This window comes from Phalaenopsis equestris, unplaced genomic scaffold (genome assembly GCF_001263595.1).
Source record: "Phalaenopsis equestris unplaced genomic scaffold, ASM126359v1 Scaffold233533, whole genome shotgun sequence".
Classification (NCBI taxonomy): Eukaryota; Viridiplantae; Streptophyta; class Magnoliopsida; order Asparagales; family Orchidaceae; genus Phalaenopsis; species Phalaenopsis equestris.
In genome coordinates this window covers 1-11,214 of record NW_018251477.1, presented here as the reverse complement: position 1 = coordinate 11,214, position 11,214 = coordinate 1, and the positions used below count along the sequence as shown (strand labels likewise).

The window sequence follows — 11,214 nt, the reverse complement described above, 5'->3', positions numbered from 1 at the left end:
GGCTTGCCATTACTTTCAAAAAAAAGAAAAAAAAAACAATTTACACTTACGTTAACTATTCAATCACATTTCAAGCGCTCCCCATAAACCCATCTTTTTTTTCTTTTGCTCTTTTGTTTTTCAATCTTTTTTTATATTTTCCCATATCCCGTGAAGCCTCGAACTTTCCAATTTTGTAAGAACCAGCAAAATATAACAGAATTTAAAAAAAATTTGCACAGCTCATAATTATCTAATCATTGTTTCCTACATTCATACAACCTAAATCTTTCATATCTCACAAAAGATATCACTATCCTGTTAATAGTGAATCACTTTTCATGCGTAGATAAGGTGGAATGCATGTAAAAAAAAAAAAAATTAAATATGTAGATACATAGAATAAAAAAAAAAAAAAAAAAAAAAAAAAATTAAATATGTAGATACATAATAATTTCACTAGGAACAGAATCCCTGCAAACCCCATACCAGTTGCATTTGCAATATTGACCACAAAAAATAAATACCACCATAGTTCAAAATCCTCAAACCTAAGCAAATAAAGTGCCAAATCGAGTTCCGAGAAATTAAAAAAAAAACCAAGGCAACAAAATTTAACAAAGAAAGCAGTGCATGAGCGTGCATAACTAAATATGACAACAGCAGCAAGTTCAAACAACGAAGTTCACATTGTTTCTCATAATAGTTCAGGAACAGCTCACAAACTTATTTAGTCTCGAGGAGATTCACTGCCTCTGGGAGAACCGTTATCGGTGCCATCACCATCATCCCGAGGGCTTGGGCTCCGTCCATTGGCCTCTGGGCTTCGGCTCCTTACACCAGCTGGGGTTCTCTCCCTTCCTGAACTTGCGGGGCTCCTGCTGTACTCCCTCCTCGGGCTCCGGCTGTAATCAGAACCTTCTCGCTCGGCTTCCCTGCGTTCCTCTTTGGGCCGAGGGCTAGGGCTTCGGCTCCCGTAAAGAGATGGGCTGTGCTTCTTTCCCTTGGAAGGTGGAGGGCTCCGGCTCGGACTCCGGCTGTCACGTGGACTCTTTGAACGGCTGTCTCTCTTTGGTGCGGGAGATCGAGATCGGCTGCAGGATTAGAAAGAACAATCAAGAATTGGTGAGGTTATAATTCAGCTATCATGTGCAGCCTACTTAGCCTAATAGTTAGATGTTTTATTTTCCAACCAGTAGATAATAAACCATCAAATTCCTAAGTATTTATAGTATCTAACACAAATTAAATGAAGTTTATGTGTTAGATATCTAAATACATAGGGAATTAAGTCTTCAAATAAGAAACAAAGTTATGTTGCCCCCCCACCCAATAAAATACACAGCTAAAAGAAAATTCACAGCTACTTTTTTGCAACATTGGAAAAATTTCTATCATTAGAAGCAATGCTGGAGTGAGATGGGCATAAGAAATCAATTTGATTTATTTCACAAGAAAAAAGAGATTAAACCATCGAATTAAAGCGTTAGATATCTGTTTTTTCTATCTAACACCTAAATTAAATTGAAGTTTAAGCGTTAGATATCTACATACATAGGGAATTAAGTCTTCCTATAAGAAACAAAGTTATGTTGAATTACCAAATAGAACAACAACAACAAAGCCTTAATCCCACTACGTGGGGTCGGCTACATGAATCTTTTTTCTCCATTGCGTCCTATTTGGTGTCACATATCATTTTGTATACAATAAGCCCAAGTCTTCCTAGGTGTACCTCTGTCCTTCTTAACATAAATCGAATCTAAAACATCCACTCTCCTAATCGGATCATCAGATGGTCGGTGTTTAACGTGACCAAACCATCTAAGACGACTCTCTCTAATTTTGTCCATCACTGGAGCTACACCAACCCTATCTTGGATATATTCATTTCGCATTTTGTCTCAAAGTGTAAATCCACTCATCCACCTAATCATTCTCATAACTTAGCATTATGCGTCTCTTTTAAAGGCCGACTCATTGCCATTGAGCATTGCCCAGAGTATTGCAGGTCTCACCACCCTCTTATAAAATTTTCCTTTCAATCTAAGAAGGCCCGAAGCATTCCTCCATTTCAACCAACCAACTTGAATTCTACTATTAACATCCCCGTCTATATCACCATCGCTTTGAACAACAAACCCGAGATATCTAAATCGTTTGACACCTTTTAACAATTTGATCACCCAAATTTATACTTCCGTTACTAGAGCTACTACTGCTAAATTACATTCATGTATTCAGTTTTAGTTCAACTCAAATGAAGGCCTTTAGACTTCAATGCAGACCTCCATAATTCAAGTTTTTCCTAGGTTTTTTTCTCTCGTCTTATCCACGAGAAGGATATTATCAGCAAAAACCATACACAAGATACATCCTCCTGTAAATGTCCAGTAAAACTATCATAACTAAAGCAAAAAGATATGGTCTTAAAGCCGATTTCTGATGTAATTGAACAAAAAATAGGAAAATATTTGGTTAATCCGCACCAATAGAAACAATTGAAAGAGACGTCGAGGAAGACAAAAAGACCCGCAAGTTGGGAAGAGGACAGAGAAAGCTTGAGGAAGTTGGAAAAATACTTTTCTCTTATTAATTAATTGGTGGTCGAAGGAAGGAGACTGGAAAACGTGATGAAGATGGGAAGAAATTAAATACTAAAGACACTGCTACATATGATTATCATTTTCGAAAAAATATGAAAAAAATCATTACACACTGCAATGATATATTTTTTTTTCCAGGAGATTCTTTAGTATTTATTTATAATGTTGTCGACGCATGCGCCGTGATATTAATATAAAAATAAAAATAATTTAAGAAAAATATGCTAACTCAATATATTGTCAATTACAATAAAGCAACAAAGATATATAAGTTATTCCCAAAAAAAAATCTTGCTAGAATATGGATTAAAAAACTAAAATCATAACAATTGAAAACTACAAAAATTAGCGTAACGGTTGCAGAAAATACACAGCTACAAGAAAATGCACAGCAACTTTTTCGCTACTTCGCAAAAATTTCATGATTGGAAGCAATGCTGGAGTGAGATGGGTATAAGAAATCAGTAATTTGATTTTTTTACAAAAAAATCATGATTGGAAGCAATGCTGGAGTGAGATGGGTATAGGAAATCAGTAATTTGATTTTTTTACAAAAAAAAAAAAGAAATAATAATAAAACCAAGAATAATATATTTTTTCACATTAATTTTACAACGAATTTTAAAGATTGTTGTAGCCGACCAAACAAACTATTAATTGAAGGAACAGAAATAAACATTAGTTAAGTTCATCAACTGCAAGATAGTAAATGCATTACAAACAAGGAAGATTTAAATAAAACAAATAAACTCTTATGTATGTACAAATCTAACACCTAAACTTTAATTTTTACATATATGGCACCGTATCTATAAATGAAAATGTGTGGTTCACCAATAAAAAGTTAAAATAATGATACGTTTGATGTGATAAAAAAAATACAACTGGGTGGTATAAAAAGTAAAATGCAAAATTTGGTAAAATATATGTAAATATATAAGAATTTGGTGGTATGCATGTAAATACACCTAAAAATAAATAGCATAATGTTCAGCCAAATCTATAAAATAGAATTAACGACATCATATAAATGCAATGTACCCAAATTATAGAATTATACCTATAGCTCCGGCTTCGACTATAGCTTCGGCTACGGCTCCTTCCACCACGTCGAGGAGATGCAGAGCGAGAATAACTGTGCCCACGCCTACAACATAGATAACAAGTTGCAAAATTATACCAACAAACATGTCATCAAATTCAAATAACAAAGAAGAATGGCCACAAGAAAGCAACGCACTTTAGCTCCTTGGGACTGTTCTGACAGTTCCTCTCAATATGACCTCTGTCACCACATCGATAGCACTTATTTTTCCAATCCCCTGCTTTGCAATCCCTCGCCCAATGTCCATCAAGACCACAATTAAAGCAGCGACCAGAACCAGGTGGTGCACCCCTCCCAAGATATTCACGAGAACCTCCGGGACCACGTGGGCCCTACATAATGGGCCAATTAAACTAAATTTAAAGATTTAAGCAAAGCACAAAGAGATTAAACCAATACCCACATAATGTTAAATACATGTAGAGATGTAAATGAGCCAAAGTCTAAATAAGCAAATTCGAGCTCAAACTTTATTTTAAGAGTTGAGATTATAAAAGAGAAAAATATTAATTCAATCTAATGTTATAATAACAGCACAAATACAACGAGCAATTAGGAGATAAATAATAAAAAATTAGTTGATATAAAATGTAAAATATTATTTTAAAACATTTTTAATAATTTATAGATAAGAGTCTTGAATTTAAATATATTTTGAGTATATTTTACATAAATTTTTTTAAGAAGCAGAGCGCGAGCCAGCTCATGAGTAGGCTTAGCTCAGCTATACACCTAAGTAGGTGAAATTCAAAGCTGCAACAAATGCTACAAAACAAGGGATTAACAGAAAAGAAAACAAGTGGATCTTGGTTCTCAAATCTTGCTTGTTAACGTAAATGGATCTATACTTACCCCTCTGGCAAATTCAACAATAATACGAGCACCGTAAAATTCTCGTCCGTCCAAATTATACCTTGCATCATCAGCATCTCGTGGATCACTAAATTCCTGATTTTATTACATAATTAAAAAAAAGTTGGGTAAAATGACAACTTATATGGACAGTGGCTTGGCAAATACCAAAACCTTGATTTTGCAAATAGAAAATAAAAAATTTCAAAAACATTTACTCAAAAAAAAGAAGGAATATAAGAAGTTGAGGTTAACATACAACAAAGGCGTAGTCGTACTTCAGGTCCACATCCCGTACTCTGCGTAAACGGTTGCCACAAAGAGTAAGGCCATCATCACTTAAACACCACTTTGTGATTGTTGCCATTTCCATAAAAACATAATATTACAGAAAGAATCGCCAAAGTCTCCTACAACAGCCACCAATTCCATCAAGGGCACCCTCCCACCGGGGACCTCCAGGTTGGGAAAAAGCCCAAAAACCTTCAACAAGATCATTAATGTTAAGATACAAGACACCTAGGGCTAAACCTTCTCACGTGATAAATAAAAAAAGGGGGCATTTACTTCCCTACCACCTAATTCTTATGTGTTTTTATATCCAGCATCTAAACTTCATTTTTTACATTTATACCACTCAAATCCTCCACATTAAAAATAACACTATTTTCACTTTTAAAAAGTGAAATGCACCTTTTCATGAATAAGAAAGATGGCATATATGTAAAAATTGAAGTTTAGGTGTTAGATATGTAAATACATAGGAATTGAGTGGCTTGTGCGTAAAACTCCTAAAAAATACACAGAAACCTGGAAGTAGGTTTACTGGCTTGTCAAAGGAATATGGCCCCAATAAGATTTCTGTTTCATCCTACAGCCCATTTTACAAAATCGGTGTTATATATAAGTGTTTCCATAGAAGTGAACAACAAGAGAACCGCCAAAAAAATCAACCAAAAGACTACACACACGTAAACAAATAGAATTAAGCAAGCCTTCACCAGTCATTAATTTTGTTTTAAAGATTACGGACTGCGAGACAAACAATTTATACGTGCAATAAAGTAAAATTTATTAAAACGCACAAAGGACAAACTAAATTCAAAAAAGAAATCAGAATTGTACAATCCCCCTTAGAGCTTAGATTTGGATTACATACACAACTAGATGACTATAGGAAGAAAACCTATATAGCTGACCTAAGCTACCTTCTACTACAACATTAATTTGGGAAAATTTATAAGAACAGGGCACAGGCTAGCCAGCAAAAGCTTCAACAAGAGACCGGCTACATAGGCAGAGTTAACTAATCCATAGGAAGAGCAATGTAGTAATAATATGCTGAAAACATTTATAAGAACAGGATATAATACCTTCCATATCTGCTGAAAAGGTCCTCAAGGTCACGCGAACGAACTCTTGAAGATAGGCGTCCAACATAAAGTCTCGTGTTCGCATGGCGGTCACTGTAACGAGGCATCCTTCCACTGCAACCTGCAGCAAAGTAGAATATTGTGGAACTCGGAAAGAAAAATTTACACAATAATCAAAATTTTAAGCATAAATACAATGCCTGAAGTTGACAAAAAAAAAAAATCATAATAAGCATCACTTAAGGGTGAACATCAATGTGTCCCTATAGCATTTTTGAAAAGTAACAATGAGAAATTACGGGGGATCAACCACTAACCATCTAACCAATGCACATCAATGTTCCCCTATATCCATTCCTTTTCATTCTATGGGCCTGTTTCAGATCACCTTGGCTTTTGTTTTAAGAACTTATTTGTTTAGTGTGTTTTTAATTATTCTCAATTTTTTTCTGTTAAAGTTAAATTAAGATAATTTTTAAAACATTCAAAATAAAATTCAAGTTTTATTTACTATTTTTAAAAACACCTATCAGTACCAGCGCCCACCAGCACTACCAGTTATAAAGACAACTACTATTGCGATACTGCTGCTGCCGACAACCGCTTCTGCAAACATTAATCTCAGTGTATGATTAATCTCAGTGTGCTCCATGATGTACAGTCTGAGGATCATGTCAATATTTCATACTAGAGGACAATATATCTGCCCAATAATTTTGCTAGATGTAATAGCAATAGCAGAATGAGAAGTAACAGAGAGTAATAAGTTGAGAAGTTTGGAGCATTATAGCATTGCTTTCAATAGATAGGTTTATTATTTCAAAGTAAACAAAAAAAAAAAAAAGAAAAGGCTGTTAAAACGAGAATGCAAAAGCAAAAAAGATTAAGCAAATCTATTTTATTTCATCATACGAAGGGCATTTTTCTCTGCAATAACAAAATAGATTATTCTCTGGAGATTAAAATGCTCAATAGTTAGGCTGAGTCCAAAAGCTTTATTTTAGTGATTTCAGTTCAAACTGAAAACTTTTGCTTACCTGATAGACACAGCCTTTTTACTGTTCTTTATTCTGTATTGTCTAATGAGATGGAACTTGATTTCTAAACTCACCTATGAAGGGAAAAATAAAGAATGCGACAAGATGTTTTTAAAAATCTGAAGTCCATTCATCCCATTCCATCCTTTATGCATATATGCCACTTAAAGGAGAGCTCCAGTGATTGATGGATATTTCGACTGCTAACTTCCCATCAAGAAGCACCAAACATGTAGAAGGGAAGATGAAAAAAATGAGAACGAGAAGGACAAAAAGGTTAAAACCAAGATGAAATGAACACGATTTAGTGGGAACCATTTCTTGAACTCATTTTCTCAGGCACAAAAACCACTAAACAAAGAAAAAAAACTTCGACTTATTGACTCATGAACCAGATCCTACAATTACCGGGACAAAGGCACCACTAGCTGTAGTGGTAATCCAATCAAGAAAGAAGTAAAAGCTGTAAGATTAATCTCTGTGTGGTCTATGACGTACAGTCTAAGAATCATGTGAATATTTCATACTCGAGGACATTATATCTGCCCAATAATTTTGCTAAATGTATGGTAATAGCAGAACGGGAAGTAAGAGAGAGCAGCAAGTTCAGAATTTTGGAGCATTATAGCATTACTTTCCATATATGGGTTTATTGTTTCAAATTAAACAAAAAAAGAAAAGGCTGTTAAAACGAGAATTCAAAAGTGAAAAAGATTAAGCACAATTATTTGATTTCATCATATGAAGGGCATTTTTCTCTACAATAACAAAATAGATTATTCTCTGGAGATCAAAATGCTCTGAGTCTAAGAAATAATACTTTATTTTAGTAATTTCAGTTCAAACTGAATATTTTTGGTTTACCCGAGGGACACAGCCTTTTTTACTTGATCTCTTTATTCTCTATTGCCTAATGAGATGGAACATGAATTCTAGGCCCAGTTATGAATGGATAAATAAAGAATGCGACAAGATATTTTTAAAAATCTAAAGTCAATTCATCCCATTCCACTGTCGATGCATATATGCCAATAAAAGTCCCCCCACCTACCCCCATGTTTCAAAGAGGTTTTGTCCAGCACAAACAGAACAATGGCAAATATGCCAGCGAAATTACTTGGCTTCTTGAAAGGATCTTGTATTTGCTTCACTGCCTTTTCCATGAAAGAAATCCAACAGAAGTGTGGACAAGAATAAATTGAAATTCAATTTGTTCTTAGAAAATGCCAGAACAGATATAGATTAAATTCCAATCATCTTTACCAATGAAATAATGATTTCCTTTTATAGGTGATTTCAGCCAAGCAGTTACAGTTGATTTCATAAATCAAAACAAGATAAATTATCCTACTTTGCTATTTTTGATAAAGGTTAAACTGTAAAAGAAAGGCTTGAAGAATCAGCCATGAAAATAATTCTAGAGCAACAGGAAAATATCAACATTTAACAAAAGAAGAAGGGAAAACCCATAAAACGTAAAAGAAAGGAAACAGGGACAGCAAATACAACATAGAGAAGTTGCAAGAAAGCAAAACACAGCTACCAATGCCAGAAGAGCAAAAGGGGAAAGGTAAGCTGTGGGGAGGGGAGACAAACTTAACATATACTTTGGAGTGTAGAATTTGTAAAATAGTTCAGCTCATAGGCAACTACAATGAAAATAATAAAAGAAATTATTATGTAGATTTTTTAATAGCAATCAAGCTTGGAAGTTCTTGAATAGGCTGCACGACAGCTAATTAGCAAATTAGTTGATGCAAAGTAAAATCAACATGAGCCGAGAACAAAAGAGCTAGTTACCAAGTTGAAGAAATAAATAGCAACTATCTATCAATTGGTCCATGGGAAGTTTTGCTCATGTGAAAAGATAACGGGTACACTATTACATAAAAGCATCTCAATTCCTACCTGCCGTTTCCCTCCACATATTTAAGAAGTTCTCCAACTCCACTAAAACCCAACAATATCTAGCCTCCACATATTTAAGAAGTTGTCCAACTCCACTAAAACCCAACAATATCTAATTCATGATATGGAAAGAGGCAAGTGGAAATAATAGCACATTTGTAAGACAATTAGACGTGATCAGCACCACATTCACTATTAAAAATTGACCCTCAAATGAAAATATCAATTTTTTAATAATAATTTAAGTTCGAAAAAAATTTAACTGCTTCACTATTAAAACTGCTTCAATATTAAGTTACCGACTGACTTGAAAGCCAATAAAAAAAAAAAAAGCAAGCGATATATGAGGTAAGATTATACAAAGCTTTCTTAATTACATCGATGGGATCACACTTCAACTTAATGAGAGATGGTCCTTCGTAAGCATGCCTTTTGGGACTTCTCTGTAGCAAACTTATAGAGTGAATGTAATTTCAGAACTCTTAAAAGAAAATTTGGATAACCCGTGCTACTCACCAAGCATCAATAACTATATTAATATTTTCAAATATTTTACATTCAACTGTTGCAAAGATATGGACTTTAACATAATAAATCAAATCATTTTTTTGAGATAAAAGAAAAAAGAAACATTATATCACAATATCTGACAGGGTAAACAAACTTAACGAAGAAAGAGAATTTTATAACCTATACAACAAAACATGAAGCACCATTCAAATCAATGAAGCATCAAGTACTAATGGTCAATATTTTCAAATATTTTGCATTCAACTGCTACAGAGAGATGGATTTTAACATGAGAAGTCAAAATTTTGAGATACAAGAAATCTGACAATAAAGATTAAATCACATCTGACAGAGGCAACAAACTTAATGAGGGGAAGAGAATTTTACAACTTCCACAACAAAACTTGAATCACCCGAGCTAATTACTAAAGCATCAAGAACTCATAATCAATATTTTGAATACAATCTGCAACCAAGTTCTGTAAAAACAGGAACTTAAATACAAAACAATTTAACTTTTTTGAGATACAAGAAAAAGACATGGACTTAAACACAAAACAATTGTAGATTTTGCGATACAAGAAACTCGTCAAAATAAATACTATAGTACATTGGGATGCTATATCTCAAGGGACAGAATCAAACAAAATTTTAATCCAGAAAGCACAGCATCTGGTGCAAATAATTAGCAATTCACACAGTCGAGAATAAAAGTATACAAGAAGAAAAATTTTCCAAATTCAAGGGTAAATGATGTACAACAGCATGTACGGCAAAACCAAATCCGCCAAACGAAGCATCTTAATAAATAAACAAAATCTAGAACACAGTCCCCGCATATCAAATATAAATCAACAACAAAAACAGTTTTAATCACATCAGGTTGGTAAGAAAACAAAAAGGCCAAAAAAACGAAGCGAACGCACAAAATTCTCAAATAAAAACTCTAGAAATATCATGCACATAACATCCATTTTCGTGAGCGATACGGCTAAGAAACTTGGAAGCATATCGACTTAGAGAAAATAGATGTATTCAAACATCAAAGCTCCTAGCATAATCTTATTAGATTCAGAAAGATTGGAAGGAGACCGCACCTTCTAATTTCCGAGGAAACCCTAGCGCCTTTTCGTCCACGCTGCGCCGAGTTTCCACGCTTCAGGGTTCTTGAGGCCTATATAGTCCCTTTCGAGCTTGAACGGCTAGGATTCCAGTTGACCACTCCATCCATGTGCCCCGCTACCTTTGATTTTCTTTGTGTGTGTGTGTATGTATATATGTATATATGTATATATTTAAAGGTGGATCGTCAATCAATCCCATAGTCTAACCGAGGGACGAACCCCCTCTCCAGAAAGGTGTGAATTTCGATCTTACTTTGGGATTGAACCCCCGACCGAGGAACTTACATCAAAGGTCGCAACCAATGAATCAGACTAAGACACACACACTATATATATATTGGAAATATGAGGTCATGTCTAATTTTTCTCTTAAAAAGTTATTTAATTTTATTGAAAAGAAAATAGTGAGTTACAATATAAGATCTCCAAATTACAACTCACACAAAAATGAATAAAATTATAGAGAACACCAAATACAAATAGAAAATCCAAAAAAATAAAATGCCTAACAAACACCAAGAACAAAAGCATGATCACAGCCACCAATCACATCAACATCAACTACAAAAGCTCATCACTGTCTAAATCTCCAAAAAAGAAAACAAGAGAGAAACACAGAAACCAAAAGCACAACTAACAAATTCGAGTCAGGAAAAAAAATAGCTTACTAGAGGAACAGACCATAAGGAACCAACTAAAAAAAAATAGCTCACATGAGCT

At 34.2% G+C, this 11,214-nt stretch overlaps 1 protein-coding gene across 2 annotated transcripts; it reads right to left on the bottom strand.

Moving 5' to 3' along the window:
• Positions 1 to 433: 433 nt before the first annotated feature.
• Positions 434 to 10,594, bottom strand: LOC110038688 (serine/arginine-rich splicing factor RS2Z33-like). Of its 2 annotated transcripts, none has more exons than XM_020743583.1 (7): positions 10,468 to 10,594; positions 5,916 to 6,036; positions 4,802 to 4,841; positions 4,543 to 4,638; positions 3,826 to 4,022; positions 3,646 to 3,732; positions 434 to 1,073 (listed from the first exon to the last, which is right to left on the bottom strand). In XM_020743583.1, exons 2-7 carry the CDS (start codon positions 6,020 to 6,022, stop codon positions 710 to 712), a joined length of 891 nt encoding a protein of 296 aa, XP_020599242.1. In that variant the 5' UTR covers positions 6,023 to 6,036; positions 10,468 to 10,594; the 3' UTR covers positions 434 to 709. The 2 variants fall into 2 exon arrangements, with proteins under 2 accessions (XP_020599242.1, XP_020599243.1); XM_020743584.1 differs by lacking the exon at positions 10,468 to 10,594 and adding an exon at positions 9,238 to 9,254.
• Between the last annotated feature and the right edge of the window lie 620 nt (positions 10,595 to 11,214).